The 21,714-nt window shown below is 46.3% G+C and overlaps 1 protein-coding gene across 5 annotated transcripts in view; it reads right to left on the bottom strand.

Annotated features, from left to right (window-relative positions):
- The window catches only part of CNTN3 (contactin 3), a 180,649-nt gene that overhangs the window by 98,520 nt on the left and 60,415 nt on the right, over nucleotides 1–21,714 (bottom strand). For all 5 annotated transcript variants that reach the window (XM_081072445.1, XM_081072443.1, XM_081072446.1 and 2 more), the window contains one exon: nucleotides 10,916–11,091. In XM_081072445.1, coding sequence (XP_080928571.1) covers nucleotides 10,916–11,091 — 176 coding nt within the window. The remainder of the gene's footprint in view (nucleotides 1–10,915; nucleotides 11,092–21,714) is intronic.

Genomic DNA, 21,714 nt, shown 5'->3' with positions numbered 1-21,714 from the left:
GAAAGGCAACACATTTCTTTCACAGCAGCCAAGTACTGTTCGAAAACCGCGCCAATGTCTGCACGGGGGCCAGATGGAAACCCAGTCAGAGACAAGCTGCTCATTTATCCACAGGTGGCACCGGTTGGAGAAAGCACCCGACTCACACAGGCTTCTCAAGTGGAAAGGAAACGGGCTGAAACAAGGAAACAGCTGGGTTGCTGAGCATTTCTTCAAATAGGAAGCCAGTGACCGGTGGGAAGTTTTCTTGTAGCGAATTCACATTCCCAATTAAAAAACACCAACTTTCTCAATTTTCCTTGTTATGACCTAGGTTAGAACTTTTTTGGCAGAGGAACATGTGCTCATTTCATCTAGCTGAGAGATTGAAATGTTCCTTTTATGTTGAAATGCAAATTACTAGGAGGATACTCACAGGAAAAATAAAATTTATTTACCATAAAGTTCTTTGCATATATTCCACAAACTATAAAAATAGAGCAAATAAAATATTCTGAAGACCAATAAACAAAGCTTACAAAATTTATTCCATAGATATGCTATGATCTATTAATGGTAGTGTTTATTTTATTATTAAAATCTCATATTTAATAAAGTTCTAGTATAAGAATATTCTAGTAGTTAAGGTGTATTTTATTTTAATATTATTAAAACCTGATATTTTGTAGAGACTTATGATCAACAAGGTTTTTGGAGGGGAAAAAACGAAGTCACCAGTTAGTGTAAGGGTGGAAGAAACTGAAAAAGTATTTTATTGTTTCAGAAGCGGAAAGCAGTCCAGATGGGTAACAATTATCAAAAAGTGACTTCCCATTAAGATGAGCTTTTAGGATTCAGATTTGCACAGGTGTCACCATGCATGTCACCAGACACGCCACCTGAGTGTGCACTTAAGTGTCCCTGGTTTGCCTTCATGCTTTATCAACTCTGTGCTGAAGCAAGTTACCTCCACTCTTTGCGACTCAGTATTCTCACCAGTAAAACAAATAACAGTGACGTCATTTACCTCAACCAGGTTACACAAGACACTCCCCCCAGAACCTCCCTCCACCAAAAAACCCACCATTGCAATTTAAACGTTGTGTGCGGCATGGGAGGAGGAGATGTCATGGACCCATTTCTACTACCCTCTTAAGTTAATTAAGCCAATGAAAACAATGTTTACTTTGGTTTCTTATGTGCGTGCCTTATGCACACGCACCATTAAACATGAGAAATCTTTTTTTAAAAATTGAGAAATGCTTTACATTTAAAGAAAGCCCGAGAGAACAAAAATTTCATTAAATGTTCAATGCCATGACTTGTTTAAGAAAATATTTTGCACAGCTCAGGACAGATAACGCATGACAGCAAACAAATGAGAACTATCTAAGCAATTAAACGAGGAGAATCAGGGATAGAGAAGACACACTAGAGTCAGGGAGTCCTACTCGCTGATATTCAGGCCACAAATTACATTCTGAGCTTTCTAACAATTATCAAGAAAACAAACATTTGGTTGGTTAAGTTCACAATGCTCAGAAAGTTTTCATTTTTGTTTTTTTTTTCAATTCCTCAGATGAAACGTCACCATTCACGACATGAAGATGAAGAAAAGGAGCCGTGCGGGTCCCCACACAGAGGCTTTGTCGGTACAGAGAGCAGCCTGTCACCGCCACCTGCCCAGGATCTGGGAAGGGGCCCCTCTGGACGTCTCCTCCGAGAGCTGACAAGCTTACTCTGGCTCCACCTTATAACTATGGCAAGATGATGGGGGCGTGCAAAGAGGCATTAGCTCATGGGAAAACAGGTGTGAACTAAAAGTGCCCAGACACACAGGGACAAATGGTCACCGTTGCTGAATCCATCAGTAAAAGCGACTCTAGAGACTGAGAAGGGAGCGGCTGGCATGTCGTGAGGGCTGCGGACAGAGCCTCTGCCGGAATCAGACGCACTCCCTCCATTTCTTCTCAGCAACGGGGCTTCAGCAAAGCGCCCGCCATCGGTAATGCGGGGGCTACACCTCCCAGGACTCCCTGTGGGCTGGGGCTCAGGGGCTGCCAAACCCAGCCTGCCAGCTGTTCACGCTCAGCCAGGAGCTAAGAATGCTTTTGACATTCAGTTGAAAATACTCAAAAGAAGAACACTGTTTTCATGACGAGTGAAAATTAATGAAACAAAATTTGCTGTGCCCACAAATAGTTTTATCGGGACACAGCCACATCCATTCACCTGCACATTTTCTACCACAAAGGGAGAGCTGGCGGGTTGTGACTGGGACCCAACGGCCTGCAGAGGAGCCGGACTCCAGCGTCCACCTGTGGTCGGTCCCACTGACGCGCGTTCTGGCAGCGGCACAGCTGTGAGCACAGAGAAGCCATCGGGGTTACCACCAGTTGAGGACAGGGGACGTCTGACTGCAAAGGGGCCGCTGAAGAAAATGTCCCGATTAATGCTGAGGGTGCAACTGCCGACACCCACCCGTAGGTCTCGACAGCAAAGGTGTAACTGCACCCGAGCATAATTAAGAAAACAAATAAAACGGGTCCATTTGGTTCCGAGCTCCACAGACACACAGACTGAACAGAAGACAGCTTTCTCTTTCCAGTCTGTGCTCTCCCAGCTGGGAGCTACAGACCACGTGTACATTCTGTCTCCATTTACACATCTTTACGTCGCGGAGCTACACTCCATTCAGCTAAAAGCTGCTAAACTCTTCTCCTTGTGGGAAGGAAGCCCAAAGCCTTCCCTCGTTGACAGACCACCTGCGCTGGCCCCGCTCGTCAGGTCCCAGAACCCTCCCCTCCCTGCCTGGTACCAGGTGTGCGGCCTCCCGGGGGCTCGCTCTCTTTTCTCCACGTGGCCTCTTCATACCCTGCATCTGTGTCCAGAGCCAGAGGGACCTCACTGTCACTGTCCCTCATCGTTCCTCACACGTGATCTGTGACCGAGTTCTGGTCCGTCGACCCTGACTCCAGCTTCCAGGACGAAGCTGCTTATCCAGGCCACCATTCCCAATCCCTTCATCAAACACCTGGACAACCTTCCAAGGGCAACGCTCACCCCTCTGCTCTCGTCTGCACCCCACTGCCCACTGACGTCACGGCAAGCTTGTGACCTGCCGTCTCCCAGGCTCCTCTCTCCCACTCCCCTGTAGATTCCAGGCCCAGCCATCAGGCTTCCTGGGACCCTGCATGCCCTCCACTTGCTGCTTCCCTGCCATCACGCCTTCCCACACGCAGGGCCCGCTGCTGAAACTCACTTCCTCTTCCCTTTTCACTTTCCCCTTCCAGCCTCACTCATCCTTAGTTCTCAGTTAAAACCTGTCTTTGACCTTGAGGGTAGTTTGCCTGAATGTTTTTTTATTTACCTCCCATGACACATTTCGTTAGATTTTATACCTTCTGGCTTTTATATTTCTCCTGGAATACGTTAAAGCAAATCCAAACAGATTACTTTAAATCCTGGAGTATTATTTCTAACGGCTCTAACCTTCTCATTTCCCGTTATCATAAGACCTTACCCCTTATCACCGCAGTGCTGGCAATAGCTTCTCTCAGTGTGTAGTGTAGCTTTCCATCCTCTTCTCCTGGCCTTTCACGGAGCAAAGATTGGCTTTATGTTGTTTTGTTTTTAATTTTGGTCCAATTTATAATTTTTCCTCGTATGGACCATGCTTTCGGTGCCAACTCTAAGAACTCTTTAGCCAGCCCTTGAGTCAAAGAGTTTTACCTGTTGTTTTCAGTTTTATGGTTTCACATCTTATTGTTGAAATTTTAATAGACATGCCCTTGACAAACGAACCCTTTGACAAACTACGAACCCTTGACGAACTCAGTTTCCTATTATACATCGCTGGGCTTACATGCTTCCCCCAGTTCTCTCGTTTCCTAGAGTCAAAACCTCTCAGAGGTGAAGGCATGGACGCTGGATGAAAAACACTAGGCTTCAGAACATGGCTCTCTGCTTCCTGGCTGTGTGACCTCAGAGTTGTTAGAGGATGAAATGAGGTGACCATGTACATGATTTTATTGGCACTGCGCAGGCCACAGAGATGCTAAAAAACATTATTTATCATTATGACATCTCACATGCACATATGCAAAAAAAATCATAAGATGGGTATTTGTATTAAAATTCTCAGCCAAATGTGTTGTCTGCTGGCCCCAAATAAACCTGGCTAGGGGACGCAGACTGATGCGTTCTGGTTCCTTCTTTACTGAGCTACTCAACGGTGTACAGCATTCATGAGCGGGAGCACAGAAGAGCGGTGCTGGCGCAGCGACGAGGAGACAGGCTGCACGACAGCCTGGCACTGAGGGGCACGTGGCAGCTGCCAGGCCGGCTGCCCGCAGTGCCTGCTCCCGCTCCACAGGTGCCCTTACAAAGCATTTACTAAGAAGTCCTGGACCCAGAGGAGAATGTGTGGTAAGTACCTGCTCAAGAGAAAATCCAGTTTATATTTTAACTCTGTATTACACAACGGATGAATTTGAAAACCAAAATCCACAGGGAAATAGAACAGTGGCTTCCAGCCAAGAGCGTATGTACCAGTTTTACTGTTTGTGCCACATGTGATCCTGTTGAAACTTATAAATAGACATTCCCTACGAATCCTGGACAAGGCTCAGAGGCCAATCAAACCCATCTGGGCTCCATGCTTCCCACAGTCCTCAGGAGAGAGCTGCACACAGTAGGCCCTCAGAACTGCCAGCTATTGGGTTGGTGTAGAAGTATTGTGGCTTAAAAGGTTAAAAATCATCGCAAAAACCGCAATTATTTCTACACCAACCTAATAGCTTCCAAACTTATTTCCCCCAGCACTGTACCACTCTGGGGACAGAAAGGGCATAAAACGACACACACAGAGTACGGCGTGCAGACAGGCGGGGGGGAGGGTACAAAAGTAAATCAGGGTCCTTAACACCAGCATCATGTTTACAAATCAGTTACGGGTGTGCGGACTGGCAGGAAACACACACGTACACACACACATGTACACACACACACACACACACCCCGTGGGGAAAGGTTATAACAGGAGAACGAACTGGACGGCGCATCATTAACCAGCCACCCCTGAAACCTTCTCCTGCCTCTGAAAGGAAGAATCGAGAAAAACTACAACGTGGTGACTATTTCCCAGGGCCTGGGGTTCCCCCGTGTCCCAGAAGCCACGGGTGCCCACAGGCACACATTTGTGCAGCACCCACCCCCCTTTTGGCAACTGGACCTGGATTTCCTCTCCGGCCGCCCCCCACCCTGGTGCACACGGACTGAAGGAGGGGGGACCGGTGAGTCAGTGGGGCCAGCACGGGCAGGTCACTTGTGCCAGGTGGGTAAGGCTTACGCCTGGGTCATGTCTGAGCCCTGAGGGAGCAGCAAGTCCCTTGCTCCTGAGACGCTGAGCCTGGGGTGCTAGCGTCCAGAGGAAAGCTCAGAACAGAGACACCTGGTCCTGAGGCCGCCACTGAGCCCTGGGACAGCCGAGAGCACAGATGATTTACCCAGACTCCTCAGCGGCAGAAGCCAACGTCCCCTTTGCACCTCGGCCAGTTGTGCCTTGAGTTGCAATCGCTTGTCACTGACAGAGAACAAACTGCAACCAGAGGGGCTGAGCAGACACAGAAAAGGGACAGAAAGATGGAGAAAACGAGTGAGCTTGGCGAGAGGCCAGGGGACTCAGGGCGAGCAGGGGACATCAGGCGCAGTGACAGACTGAGTGAGAAGAAAGACGTTTGCTAAGCAGCATCTCCGCTGGTCTCAGTGGGCACAGAATTCCTGCAGAGGGACTCAGGACGGAGTCCAGACAAAAGGATCCGGAACGGCTCAGGCTTCCAAAACGTGCTGTCAGGAAAAGCACGGTTGCAATATGCACAACGAACATATTCACAGTCAAGAAGGAACGAAAAATGTGACCGTGAAACTGAGATCGTTCCTGAAGCAGGACTGACACTTACTGTACAAGAGGAGACTTATCCTGTTTTGATGGTAAGAAAAACTAGACTATGTATAAGTACGTCTTATCATCAGTGCCTATCCTAACGGGAGCTTGGGGGCCAGGTGAGTTGTCGTGGAGGAGAATCCATCTTGAGATCATGGGCTGAGTGGGACATTTTATCAGCAAGTTGTCCACTGGACAACCTGGAGCTAAATACAGATTTTTAGGAAACATCCCGGAGCCTTGGGAAGTCCCCACAGCTGGTCGCAGGATGGCCGTGGGGCCTGCGGTTCACTGGCGTTCTTCATTCAGGTTTGCCCTTTTCCTGTCCTATGCCCTTGGCCTGCTCCTCGGGACAGCCCAGGGTCTTTTCCTTGAAATTCAGAAATGGTCTCGCTTACAAATCACCTTCCCGTTGTTTGTTCTACTTTCCGTCTTTGGTTCCTACAGGAGGGTTCCTTGACTGAGGGTTTTAGGACTTTTAGTGTCGTTTCTTCTGAAGAACTCTAAAAGCACTTTCTTGCCTACAGCAGAAGGGTTCTGGGTTGTTTGTGAAAGAAATATTGACTGGGGACGTGGCAGCTGCTTGGGTGGTGTATTTAAAGTTAAAGCCAAATGGACTGTGCAGTGGCTAGAACTGGACTCGACTGACCCTTTAATGTCAGGCGCGGCTCTATTACCTGTGTGTGGTGTTTAACAGGGTGCCAGGTCCCTAGCTTTTAGGACGTCGTGTTCTCCCGCTGTAGCATGCTGAAAGTATTCTGGAATTCCTTATTCTACAGTAGCGTTTGTTTGAGTCCTGGTTTAATGCTCTCTATTATACAGCTGTGATTCTAGTTTGCAAATATTGGAAAATGTCTTTAAAGTCATACCTGAAAGCCTATAATTTTCAGAGGAATGATCTCTTTGGGGGAAGGGGTTCCCCTCTCTTTTCTTCCCCCCGTCCCATGTTTTTTTTTTTTTCAATTTTGAGTTGTATTCTAAAACTGTAAATAGCTCTTATAAGCATATATTTCACCGTACATCTTTTCATAATTGTACATTTGATAAAGTGTCTTCCTTGTCAGTTTTAGAATAATTAGATTTACAAAAGACATACTAGTAGCACTTGCTTTGTTTTCTCTTCTGTGAATTGTCTGTCCTAATCCTTCTGTGATAAAGCAAAGAAGAGGCTACTCAAGTGGACGTTTTGTAAAATTCTGTTTGGTGTAAATTATAGCTCAGAACATTAATTTCAGAACCTCAAAGGGCAGTGTTTTATAAAACAGAATGTTTCATCCTTTCAATTTGGAAAGTTATTGCTAGAAATTCCCTGCCGTGAACACTCATCACTTTTCCTGTTTGTATGTGAAGACTGTGTGGCTCCGCTTCCCTTTCCCACCAAACCTTGATTCCTTTCTGCTCGTGTACTCTAATACATAACGATGCAAGTCAATACATGTACTCACTTCTCTCACGTTTCTTTTTTAGTCCTCGTATCTTGATTATGACTTCTTGATATCAAGGTCAAGATTTTTAAGATCACTGCTTTTTCACATAATTAAATTTAAGAAGGATTACTGAGTCCTTCTTTGTCTCTTGTTATATTTGTTTTAAAGTCTGTTTTGTCTGCTGTGTTATTACCCTAGGTTTTCTTTCTTTCTCTTTCTCTTTCTTCCTTCTTTCCTTCCTTCTTTCCTTCTTTCCTTCCTTCCTTCCTTCCTTCCTTCCTTCCTTCCTTCCTTCCTTCCTTCCTTCCTTCCTTCCTTTCTTCCTTCCTTCCTTCCTTCCTTTTCATTTCCATTTTCATGAAATATCATTTTCCATCCCTTTACTTTCAGTACATGTGTGTCTTTCAATCTGAAGTGAGTCTCTTATAGGCAGTGTATATTAGGGTTTTGTTTTCTTATCTATTCAGTTCCCCTATCTTTTGATTGGAGCGTTTAATTCTGGAGCTTTGTCCTCTTCATTCATTTGGGACATGTTTCTTTGTCTTCTCATTTTGGCTGCCTTTCTGTGTTTGGCTTCTATGTATTATGTAGAGCTGCTAGGTCTCCTAGTCTTAGTAGAGTGGCCTTATGTGGCAGGTATTTTGTGGGGCCCAGGGGCAGACTCCCTGGTCACCAGAGCAGGGTGCTCCAGGAGTGTCCCTTGTGTGGGTTGTGTGTGTCCAACTGTTATAGTTGAGCCTTAATTGCTGTTTACACATCAATGGGAGGGACTGCCCCTTGGGATGATTGGCTGTGAGGACTAGCAGTGACTACAGTGGAGGAGCTGTGGTGCAGGGGCTGACCCTATGGAGCAGGGTTCACTTTAGCAGGACTCTGGTGCCGGCCCACTCTGCCCTTTGGGGGTGTCATTTGTGGAGCTGGCTGAGTGGTGCTCTGGTGTGGTCTGAAGCTGCCCACCAGGCGTGTTGGTTCTGGGGCCTCTTGGAACGGGTTCCGGTGCAGACCAAGGTCAGCCATGGCCTGTGCCCTTCCTGGGGCCACTTGTTGCGATCTGCATGTGGTTGCCTCTAGTTCCAGGCTTGGTTGGGGCTGCTCAGCAAGGAGTGCAGGCCATGTCAAAGCCAGATACTGATTGTTTGAGTTTTGTAAACCTTTGAGAGATTTTAGGAAAGTCTGCAGCACGAGCCAAGATAGGCTGTTAGTACAGAAAAGCCACTGGCAGTGGCTTGTGTGTGCCAGAAAGTTGGGTTGGGCAGGCTCTCAGGGAATCACAGCCAATGTACAGTGTTAGCCAGATTGATGGAGACTCAGAGTTAGTGCCCATCTGTGTCTGTACGCAGGGAGGGGGAGGGCTCAACAAAGAAACAATGGCTTCTGCCAGCTCCTCGATCAGGGAGAAAGCTGCCGCTCCAGCCCTCGTCCTTGAGCCAGACAATTCAGTTCCTCCCTGTGTCCCTGGAGCCTTTCGAGTCACTGTCCCTCCCACGCTGGAGCTCAGAGCGAGCGAGTCCATCAGTAAGTCCTTGCGTGGTCCCTTTAAGTGCATCACCCGGGAGAGCAGCCGCCTTCTGTTCCACTCAGCCACAATCTCCGCTGGTTTTCACACCACGCGTTATGGGGCCTTCTCTTCCCAGCACTGGAACCCTGGGCTGGGGAGGGGCTGGGACCCCCTCACTCCTCAGGAGGGACCTCCACGGCTTAGCTATCCCTCCCAATTGTTCATTGTCACACGTGGGTGTAGGACTACCCTGTTCTGCATCTCTGTCCCTCCTACGAGTCTCGGGGTGGCTTCTTCTGCATGTCTGTAGTTGTAGGGCTTTGTTTCAGCAATATTTTAGGTGATTCTCTATGACGGTTGTTCTGTAGTTTAGTTGTAATTGATGTGGTCCTGGGAAGAGGTGACCACAGCGTTTATCTACTCCACCATCTTGATCAGAAGCCCCAAGGATAATATCATATACACATATTTACTGTACACATACATATTACATATATGTATATATATGTATCTATAACATACATGGTAAAATGGCATAACAATTTAAATAAATAAATGTGAAAATCACCCAGACTGCTAAGTATATAGCAAGGAAAAAATAAATTAAACTCCTATTTTAAATTGATGAACTCTAAAAAGATAATTTAGATTTAAATTCCTGGTTACCTAAGATATAAAGACAAAATACTTTGGTAAACTTACAGGTAACCACTTGGATAGCATAAATGTGACCTATCCCTTCTAAAATACCCAGAAAGACAGAGGCTAAAAAAATAAAAATAAATAAAAAAAAATAAAAAAATACTGTCTATAGAGGGAAAAAAATAGAGAGAAAAACAAAGGAAAGAGTAAGTAAGTATGAAAAATGGAACACACAGAATACAGTGTCAGGAGCAAAGCCAACCATTGCCATTAGAAAAACAGAAAGCAAAAGAACAAGGCAGGCGTTGAATGACATGTCAGCAGTTATTAATGGTTATGGTGGCAGTGGAGAGACCCTACCACGTTATCAGAACACATTCATTCCAATTTCAGAATCACTGACGTGCAACGAAGGAAAAGAAATCTTAGAACCAACTCAGGCAACACATACAATCCATAATCCATAATCATATATCTCTCTGTATCCATACATGCAGGGGGTGCCAAAAAATGTGTACACAATTCAAGGAAGGGACAAACTGTTTTAAAATTACAATATTCAACATGTACTGATAACAAAAGATGAACACAAGTCACATTTGACTTCTGCAATTACAAGAGGTGCTCAAAGTGGTAACCATCAGTGTAATTTTAATATAGGTTTTTCCATTACTTAAAATATGTATACATTTTTTTGGCTACGCACACACACACACACACACACGCACAATACACAAGTAAAACAAAGGAAGAGGGATTAGGAAGAAGAAACAAAAAGAAAGTAGTCCAAGGGTATAGTGGGAAGATAAAATCTCAATTGAGTATCCGGTCCTAACTCCAAATTTGCTGGTAAAACAGTGATGTTCTCAGGTTGGGCCATATGGTCACCATATGGTCCAATTAGCATGGTACCCAGGTGGCTTTCAGAGCCGGGCCTCGGCAGGAGGTACGCTGAGGGTCACTGTGCACCAGCTAAAATACAAAGGGGGGGTCACAGCAGGGCACATTCTTTTCTCCTCATTCGCACTGTCTTTGTTCCTTAATATTTTCAGATTTATCAGGTGTGATTCTCTAAGTTAAATATTCTTCCACAGCAAGGACCTTGTCTGCCAATCTTTCCATCCTTTCAGTTCCAGTACAGTACAAAGCAGAGTAGCTGCTCAATAAACATATTCTTACCTGGGATATTTTTCTTCCTCTAAACAGAACTGTTACAAAACAGTAAAATGGAAAACTCTCTCTCTCAGCTGTAACTTGTCTAGTATACAGAGTTCATAGTATACAGAGGTCATAAAAATCACATTGCGTCAACATATTTACTGAATAAATAAAATCCGTGTCTTGTTTTTAGCCCAAGATGAGCACACAAATTCAGTTCCGTAGTGTTAAATGTTGCACTTGCAAGACGTGCAAGCAGAAACTTACAGGCAAACTGGAGTTTCGCTTCCCTGCTGACAACGGTCCCAAGTGAATTTGTCGCGAAACACTGGTAACTTCCTGCGTCCCAGTTCCTGGTGGGGTTCATCACCACCAGGTTTCCCCCGCTCAATTTATAACGATATTCCAGACTCAGGTTAATATCACTTCCATTCAGCTGCCATCTGTAAAAAATGTCAAGTTTTCCTCTCTTAGTATAGTTGTCAAAAAAACCCCAAAACCTACGTTATAAAATCCTCTTCAAACATCCCCTTGCTTATCAATAAATGAAAGGCAATAAATATATTATTCAACCGTTAGGTAACTGAAGATCAAATACGCCCCAGTTGTTTATCAGAACCCAAAGGTTGAAGAGCAGTAGAAAGTACCCTGGAGTAGCATCTACAAGTTAAAGGTTTTCCAAGCTTTTCTGAAGAGGTGAGAGTAATTAGGTTGTTCACTTGGGGGAAATGAGGCTGGGTCCATACGGGCAAAGACACGTGGAAAGTTGCGGTAATTATCTCACACACTGCAGGTCCATCTCAGGCTGTCAGTTCAGGGGGAAAGTGCACATTGCTTTGATTTATCCAGACTGACTGAGCACATTTAATAAGTTAATTGGGTAAGTGCTCAGCTATCCATTTCAATTTGTCTGGGTAAATACCTGTCCCCAGGGCCTTCTGCACTGTTCTGTGCTGTCACAGTGCTATTTGCTCAGTGGGTCAAGGTGATAAAGGCCCCAAATGCCACCCACGGGGTTGGGAACAGAAAAGGCACTAACACCAGAGCCGTATCAATGGGAAGCCAAAAGGAGAAACAAGAAGTTGGTTTTTAGACAAAAGTTTTTCAAAAGGAAAAGTGGAAGCTCTGAACCCGTAAGTGCACCTCACACACCCAGGTAGATTTCGTCCTGACAAACTCGTTCGTGCCCGACCACCCCCAGATCACACCCACTGCAGAAACTGAGCCGTCCACCTCTGAGAAGACTCGATCCTTCTAATAAAATTACACTGCTATGTGTTCTATGACTGTTGTTCTACAACAATCATCTTCATGGCTCTGTACAATAATGTTGAGAAAACGGGAGATCAACACCTATTTTATAGTTGGGAATTTTAAAACAACAGCTGAGTGAGTTGGCAAGTGTCCTGTGAGTATCAATTGGCCGGAACACAAGTAGTGCCCATGTGTTCTAGCCCAGAGAACATGGCCATGTAAACGTGTTGCATTAACACATGTAATATTTATTTATTTATTTATTCCAGAAATATACATATATACATTTTGTATTGATGAAGAGCTTTTTCACATTCATTATACCAATTCTTCTCCTCCCAAATCTTCCCACACCTTGAATATTTTCTCTCCTTTTTTAAAAATTAGTTTCAGGTGTTCAAAACAATGTAACAGTTAGACATTTATCATTTATATCCCTGACACAGTGATAACCCCTCTCCCCCCATCCACTACCCCTCTGACATCGCACACAGCCGTTACATTTCCACTGTCGCTATTCCCTGTGCTGTACTCCGCTTCTTGTAACTAAATATATATATACACACACACAAAAACTGTAGTTGGCATTCATTATTGCTCAGCTTCAGGTGCACAGGGCAGTGGTCAGGCATCTACACCGTCCCTGAGGTGTCTCCCTAACGAGACACGTGTCCATCTGACACCCTACACAATCTTTACAACATTATTGATTACGTTCCTGGATATATTATGCATCATGAAAACATGGAGAGAGACAGAATGTGAACATCATCACATGTCAGTGAATGTGCAGAAGCTTAAAGGGAATATTATACAGCTGTGAAAACTGTATGGATTTATATAAACATGAAAGTCACACAGACTACGATTAATAATAAAATTAAATCACGCAGTTTCATGCCATTTACATAAATTTTTAAAACTCAGAAAGTCATATTAGGACGGTTCTAAACATATTATAATGTATTAAAATGATAAACCTCAACTTGAAGCACTTTAACACTCCCGTGGAGAGAGAGTGGGATGTGTTTAAAGGGCAAACACTGGGAAATTTACTTTTCTGGTTTTAGTTCTTAAACTGGGCAGTGGTCACAGGGACATTCGCCGTTACACTGACGGTGTGTCTATGTTGTTTTCTGTATCTGAAATGGTGCACAGTGAAGTTTTAATGATGAAATACTTTAGGAAATGAATAAATTCACAAGTTTAGTCCCTACTGCTCAAAGAAATCTTTGATCATTTTTCTCCTTTTTGAAACCAAGACTTTCTTGGTTTTTCTTTCTTTATTCACATACAAGTCTCACCAGCCTAAAGCAGCGAGTCTCCTGAGACCACAATGAAATTAAGGGCAACAACTGGGGGCTCTAGGTCTTTTCTCTTGAACTTAAAAAGAACAAAATTACAAAGAAATAGAGTTGTAACCTTTCTCTTTGTGGCAGATTCTGCTCTTGGGTTTTGTTTTGCTCTGTTTACAGTATAACAGTCTTATGACCTTCCCCGGGCAACTCCATATTCACATGAGCACTTTGGGTCACTTTCTTCTATTCTGATGTTAATTCTGCCTGTAGAGTTTGGCAGTAGAACTGTAAGCACATATTAACCTTCTCTCATCTTATTCCTTCCCAAATCCTAGAGCTACAGAAACTCAAAAGGAAACCGGTCCATCCACATTCCATCCAAACACTCTGTGCTCCTGATGTGCAGTGTGGTCCGAGGAAGGACATCATCACCACCTCACTACGGGCATCAGCGCCTCCGGCATCTTCACCATCCTCACCACCAGCACCACCGGCATCTGGGAGTCTGTTGGACATGCAGAACCTTGGCCCCTCTCCTGGATCTACTGAGTCAGAATCGGCACATTAATGAGAACTCAGTGTTTAGCAGGAAGGACACTCAGGCTGGAGAAGTGGTCTGCACTGTGCCCAAGGGCAGCCAAGGGCTGACTGCCGAAGGGCGGGGCACGAGCAGGTAGGAACACCTGCTGTCGGTCTGGCCTATTTCATGCTCAGTGACTATAACCAGAAAGCCCTTCCTCCCTGCCCCCCTTTCTTGAGAAAAACATGCATTGAGAACCTGCATGTCAGACCGTTTTTTAGTTTCTGAGGACGTGGAGAACCCGAGTCCCTGCCTTCACAAAGCTTCCTGTCTGTGGAGACCTTTCCCTGGTTCCCGGTTGCTGCCCCACCCCCATCTCGTCCCCAGGTCCCAGCCACTCCTAGCCTGTGACAGCCCAGTGAACGCACATGGGATTCAGAACCAAGTGCCCCCTGGTTTATGTGGAACTGACCCGTCACCAGCTGTGACCATGAGTGAATGACTTATCTCCCCGAGACCTAAGTTTGTAACATTGAAATGAAGAAAGGCCGTTGTTCCCACAGGATCACATTTAAGTAGACAATGTATGCCAAGCTCTTAGCGTACAGGAGCCGTCCAGCAAGCCAGTGGGTGGGCGCCTTTGAAAGTGGGAGGAGCCACTGTCACAAGCTGCCAGCCTGTCTGCCACTTCATCTGTCTCTACTTCCATCCCCTTCAGAGCACGTTGGTGACACGTGACCTGCTCCATCCAGTGCTTTCGGCCACCTCCTCTCACGTGCAATGAGCTGTGTCTTCCACGTGTGGTTTGTCTGCACTTGTACCTGCTTGAGAATTCAGCAAAACATGGGAAGACACATGCTGGGCATGACCTTCAAAGAGTAAATCTGACAGCAGATCACAAGAGGTGGGTGGCATTTTTAACCTGTAAATAGTGTGTCAGTTACTGCGTGATTTAATGTTTGCCGTGGCGAAAACTCCCCTAAACTCCAATCAGGAGAAATGTAGTTAACTTGTTTTGAATGGAGTATTCTCATGATAAAGGGTGCTCTGTTTCCGTGACCTACGAAGTACGGTTTGTGGGGGAAACAGATTTCAGCTCTAGAGTTAGAATGTTTACGGCCTGCTAAGCAGGCCGGATGCTCTGTTTGAAAACTGTGTTTTTGTGGGGGGCTGATGGATAATAAAGGTACAGTGGTTTTGTGGACAATTGTAAAGCGAAATAAAACATTTTCTTGCCTATTTAATAGCCGGAAAGACTTAAGAGCTCATAGAGTATTGGGGGAAATACTTATTTCCATAATTGTCTCAGACCTGAAAGCCATCACCCCGAAGTTCTGACTAAAGAACCAAAATGGAAAACGTTTGATCCATTCACAAAAATGTCTCTTCCTTCCCTTAGCTCAGTCTCCATCCTGCAGACACGCTCCCTGGATTACGTCACCAATGAAAAGGCAAAAAGGACTCTGTGAAATGCGTTTCTCCTACACCCAAAGCAGGGGGGCCTTTGGTTTAGAAAACTCTTCTGAGCTGTGGTACCCTTGAAATTCCTTGAATAATGTTAATTTTCTTTTAATAAAGCAATATAATTATTTCTCTCCTTCCTAATACAATTCATCATTAATGGAACTTATCCCCAGGTGATATAAAATTTCTCAGTATCTCACTACATATTGTTTTCCCTTTTGCTGAAAATAGGTGAATTCAAAATCATTGTCTTTGTTTAAACTCTGAAATGGGTAAGAAATTTCTGCGCCCGGGCTTCCAAATGTTATTGTATCCTGAGAAAAGAGTATGTTTAAGTTCCTAATGCAAAATATTCACATTTTGGCCTCATTTGTCAATATATCTGATATTCCCATCTCACAAGCAATAATCAGGAAAACTGAACGCACACACACATACTCATTTCACCAAGTCCATGTCCAATAAATCTACAAATTGCGCTAATTTTCTTTACAGTAAATTAGAATCCAACTGTTCGGAGCTCAGTAATACAGTACAGGGGTAAGACGTGGCAGGAGAAGGGCATATTCAGGCCATAAATCGGGGAGCTTTTCCAGGGAGACCCCTGGGGTCCTCTTGCACATTCTCAAGCCTCCGTACAAGTTACAGGTGTCTGCTTCATAGAGGAATTCTGGGGTTCCTGAGGACTTCCGATGTCTGAAATATGCAAAGTGTTTCAAACTTCATGAAAGTCCCACTTCTTACCCAAACTCCATTCCGAAAGGCTTCACGCAGTGATCTGGGGAGAAGGAGAGAACCTGTGACTCCTGGGCTGCAGACGCCGGCGTTGCTGTCATGGAACATTCACGTTTGCTCCAGCTGCAGGCGATCGTGGAGCTCAGCTCTGTGGTCCACGGGCCGCACTGAGAAGCGCCTGTGCGTGATCACCACGCGGAATCCTGTGGAACGGCCCTCTGTGCTCACTGTCAGCCTTCAGTGTTCAGACACTCATCTACACGAACCAGGATTTGCTTTTAGAATCCACAGTAGAAACACCTTCTTTGCACATTTCACAAAGGTGCTGATTCTCACTGTGGACGTTACATGTGAACATGTCGCTGGGCCGATAAGCAGAGGTGAAGACTCAGGAGCACGAGTGGGGAGTTGGCTCACTCTGCTGGCCCCCCCGAGGCAGCAAGCATTCGATCAATCCACTTCTTCTCCATCTGCTGTGTTGTCCACACGACCAGACACTGGAAGCAGGGCCTCCAGGGCCAGCGGCAGGTGAAGGGAGGGAGGAAACCGGATGGAACCCACGACCACACATCGCTGGGTCCATGCGACTTTCCCCTGAAAAGGCAAATTTCTTTAAAACATTGTGCACGCCCTTGGGCCAACCGTTCCTGACTCTTGAATACAAAATATAAGGTGCCTGATACAGGAGACATTTCAACTGGTAACTATTACATCTAAACGACAAAGATCGTAATTGCTCCTTCCAGGAAATGAACTCAAACACCAATGGCTGCAGGGCTGTGAGTTGCTGCCCTCCCCCACACAACACTAACATGAGAGTGTGTGTGCAAACACACTTTTACACACTGATGCGTTTGTCAGTATAAAACGCCGGCTTCTCGGCTTGAGGAGGTGCTTTGGGAGGCACGGAGGAGGCACTGCTGAACGACGGTACTGAGTCACCCGCTGACTGCCCAGCGGAGCCGCTCGCTGGCTCGGGGCAGGTGCTCAGATGTGCCCTGAAGACGTGATCTGATCCAGCCCTCTGAGCTCCCGTCACTGCCTCCTCATCACTGTCCCCACCTGGGGCCACACAGTCAACAAACCTCAGGAAGGGAGTTAATGCGTAATTACTGTCTTTTCTAGTTACTATGGGTTTACCGCACTACTTATTGTGAAATAGGGAAGCTCTCCCCCAAAACCACACAAGGACGGCGTGACAAAGACGACCATGGCCAGCATAGCCTCGCTCGTCACCTGGGTCACTTCGGGCGCTAAGCCCTCGGTCTCCCACTAGAACCTGAGAACAAGGTTACAGAATGTCACCCTTTGACAGCAAAGCTAAGAAAACTTCGGGTAGTTTGACCATCATCCCTGGATGTAACGGACCCCACAGCGGATTGTGTCGAGTTTCTGTCCTGCAGGGATCTGAGCTATTGCACAAAATGCGTCAGAAAATGGAAATAAAAACAGTATTCTAGAGCAAGAGAAGTGTCACCTTACATTTCAACATAAAACAGAGCAAAAAGAACAAAACATGCACTGAAATCTTTTGGGGATGGGGTGGGGTTTGGGAAATATGCAGACACCAGACACTTTCAATCAACAGGCAAAGCTTTATTTGGGGCTTGACAGGAAGATTGGGAATTGAATCACAGAGGCAATTTGTGGTTTTAGAAGTGGCTTCGAGTTAATAAGCAACTGCATTTGTGTTCAGATGCAATGTTTGTTAATATGTTTACTGAAGTGATGAGAATAATTGCAGCCCTTGAAAGAATGAATGTCTGAATTTGCACATTCAGTACTTTACCCAAAAATATCTAGTTAGGCTTCAGCAATAATGGCTGAAGATATAAATGAGTTAAGTTGTGAAGCTGTGCTTTTAAACACTGAGTTTTTAGAATGTCCTGTATGACTTAGATTCCCACTTCTCACTCACCGATACGTTTTAAACATAGATATTAAAAACGCACACAGAGACTGGAGCCACACTGGGATTAGAGACGAGGGCTGAGCTCAGTAACTGCAGCCCTGTCCACATTGACCAGATTGTCTGAACACGTGCCGAGGAGACCGCCGGCCCAACGCTCTCCAGGAAAGCTCCCAGGTCCGCCTCCTCCTCCGACAGGCACGCCGCACACGGCTGCGCCGGCCCCAGGACACCGTGCGGCCCACGTGACCTTTCCTCCTCAGCCCCTCACAAATAGGATAGAGCAACAACAACAAAACGAAGGATTTCTTCTCCTGCCACCTTCAGTCGCTAAGCTCCGACCTCTCCACTTCTCCTGGGTACTGGCTGCTGACAGCACAGCTGTTTTCATGTTCTCCTGACACCTTGGAGTCCTGATGACACGAATAGAGACGCTGCCCTTTTGTGCAGATGACGTCACGGGGAGGACGCAAGTCTGTCTGGAGATTCTGCGGCCATCGTTGTCCCCTCACGCCAATCTAAGTCATAATGGAGCCAACACAGAGGGCGCAGCTCAGACGGGAGCACGTCCTATAGAAGGTGCTGGACGGCTTGTGAACCTGGGACGCTGCGACGGGATCCAATCCCAAGCTCCCTGTTCGTTCTCCTCCCTGGAAAGGCCTGTGTGCTGTCCCTCTGCCAGCTGGGCACTGACCACCTGCTGGGCGTCTGGGCCACGGGATGAGGGACACACGCTGTGCTCACCTGTGAGGCGGCCCCTGTACTGAGAAGCTTTACAACAAAGGCAGGAGCGGGCGCTGCGGGTGTCCACGGGCTCGTGGACAGACGGACACGACGTCTGCCCGACTGGCCTCAGAGTACAGGCTGCGTCCGCAGTGGTTTTGTGGTCCAACCACGGGCACACTGCACGGCTCTGCATGGCTCCCTGGGGCTGTGGGGACCCAGCTCACGAGGCTTCATGGAGCTGGGCCTGGGAATCGGCGAGCATGAGACCTCCTCAGGGAAGTGAGAGGACAGTGACACAACCCCTGACATGGCGGGGGGTGTACGTGGGGGCAGATTCCATACAGTCCTAGTCATGTTAAAATGCGTCCTATTGCACAGAACAGAGTCCACTGCACAGTAGGGACGAGGCTGCAGTCTACACTGTCCGCACGGAGAGCGCACACACACACACCACCGACAGCACACGGCCGTTATGCACGTACGCGGCCAAACACAGGGCCCTGGAGACCGCGTGCAGTGTCCCGTGGGAGTGCAGACTGCAAGCAAACTCAGGCGCCCCCGCATTCGCGCCCTGAGTCACTGGGGGGCAGACTGTGTTTCCCTTTTCTCTTTGTGGTGAATGTGCTGAGTGGATGCTCAGGAATCAGGCTGTGTGGGAGGTGACTGCGTTTGGGGACCACAGGGCAGAGGGGAGAGTGCCCCTGGGGACCTGTGCTTTGACTACCTTTCGTCCTGGCACTCGTGTCTCCGAGTGTCCTCACGCTGGGCTTATTACAGCAGCTCGCGTGTTCTGGAGAGCTGCAGGGACGCCTGGCCGCCTCCCTGTGAGGAGACGAAACAGAAGAGCACAGGCAGAAACGACCGTGGGTCCGGGCAGTCGGGCACGCTGCTGTCCACAGAACGTTCTAGAAGCACAGACGTGTCTCCCTGCATTCCCAGCACCGCAGCTTTAGCCCCCTGGGCCACTGGGCAGAGGAAGAGCTGCTGTGACGGAGACATTGGTTATTAATGTGACCGCCCTGTGTCCACGCAGCTGCTGCGTGTGGAGCTGAGGTAAACGCGGAGAACAGTCCGTGAGGGTCATAGACAGACTCCTTCTTTTGCATCACGTGTGAAGAGAAAAGCAGTCAACGCCGGAAGTGGAGATTCCAGGGAGAGAGCAACGAATGTTAACCATCTCCTGGGAAGCTTTTGTAACTCTGGATGGAGTCCCGCTGCTCTAGGCGTCAGGGCTGAGACGCCCCCGCAACCCTAGCTGGCAGTGCGGCGTCTGCACGCGGTCCAGGCAGGTCGGCCTCTGTGTTTTAGAGACACGCCTGCTCCCTGTGGGCCCTGCACACTGTACCCATTTCAGCCCAAAGACGTGGTCCCTTAAAGGATAAGCGGCATCAGGGGAAGCTACCTGAGATGCTCCTATGGGGCCCTTCAAAGAGCAAATGGGGAGCACTTGTAAGCCCGCGGGAGGTCCACGGAAACCTTCCCATTTAAGCACGTCACTGAAGCTTCCTTAGGTCACCCCTTTCAGATCACCAGCAATTAGGAGACCGAACACAAATTAGCTTTTAAATAGAGGCTGTGGGGCTTCAGCAGGGAGATGCAAGAGAAGGTCTAAAATCCCCACTTAAACCCCATGACAAGCAATGTCCCTGGAGTACATGTCTGAACTTTTGGATTTCTAAGAGGACCAATTAAGACTTCTTTATTCCTAGGGGCACTAACAAAGACGAGTGTCTCCTGAGATGAGTTTGCCTCAGTCCACAGAGCAGGTCTGGGCTTTCCAAGCACAGTGTTTTCTTAAGCTCTGAAACTTTATTTTGAATCTTGGGGAGCCTATTTGGATTCCATTTACGTGTCATCTCACATGACCCCCTAACTTTCCCCCTCGGCGAATATCTAGGATCTATGTGTCTGTCTCGCAGCCTGCCTGCTTCTATTAATAAATACGTATAAAAACCTATCCTTTCTCTGACTTCATGGAGAAAAATCCACGTATCCTTTTTGATGCCTTCAATGTTATCACATATGTACCCTATTTATGGGTAACTGTTAAATGAGAGTAAGATCATAAGAACAAGCAAGCATATTTCCTTCTGGAACATTGAAACAATAACATACACTATTATCTGGGTGGCTGTTAAAGTCAAGAGCCAGGGGGCAACAGTCAGGCTGTAAAGAAGGTGACTCATCTAAGCAGGTACCGTCCTCATCAGAACCCGGCAGTTTTACACCCATTTACTCCATCAGCGCGTCCTACGCAGAGGGCAGGTGACACGGAGTCGCACTTGTTATAGGGAAGGCTAATATTGTCATAGTAAAAAGAGGATCTCTGTGCTTTTTTACAGTTTCAATTTCTAGGGACTATAAACCTTCAATTTAATTGAAATTTTATATTGGTTAGAAGTTTTAACTTAAGAAAATCTTTACAGCTGTAATTAAAATGCCAGCTCCCTCTGGCTACAAATCAAATATTTTAAACAATACCTATCATGTTAAATCTCTTCATCTATCAGACTTCAAACTGATTAATTAGTTTAAGTCACATCTCTTTGTCTCAGTTATGGATTTTCTTTAAATTTTAACATATCACATCCCAGGCCATGTAACAAAACATAAGCAGCGCTGTGCAAATGGCAGAACTTCTTCATAAACGTTGTTTTATACCTGGGATCAGTATGTTTACACACTTACTTTCTGCCATTACAATAAAGACCTGATACGCGAAGAAATAATGACAGCCAGTGGCTATGTCTGGATTTCTAAACTCAATACTTGCTCTTTGCTAAAACATTATAAACATGATTACTCTATTCATTTAGAAATGACTGAGAACAGGAAAGCAGCCTCGCCACGAGTCAGTCGTTCATCCGTTTCTTTATCATATTTACAGTCAAGTCTAAACGGGTAATCTTCCATTCCGGACAGAAACAAATGGATGCATTTAAAAAAGCGTCAGAAACTCCTAAGAAAATGCTGGAAGGCGGTAACTCCAGGATAACGTCTCGTTAAGTCGGTTTGTTCCCTTTTCCCCAAAAGAAGAAAATTCCAGATGCTGCGCGTGTTTCAGTCTGATTAATTAAACTAGATCATGAAATACAGTTTCTGGTATTTTAATCACACATTGTGCTTTTCACATTTTTCTATGGAGAGGAAGAGGCAGAGA

The sequence above is a fragment of the Rhinolophus hipposideros genome (assembly GCF_964194185.1).
Source record: "Rhinolophus hipposideros genome assembly, chromosome: 14".
In the NCBI taxonomy this organism is placed as follows: Eukaryota; Metazoa; Chordata; class Mammalia; order Chiroptera; family Rhinolophidae; genus Rhinolophus; species Rhinolophus hipposideros.
This window is presented reverse-complemented; position numbering and strand designations above follow the sequence as displayed.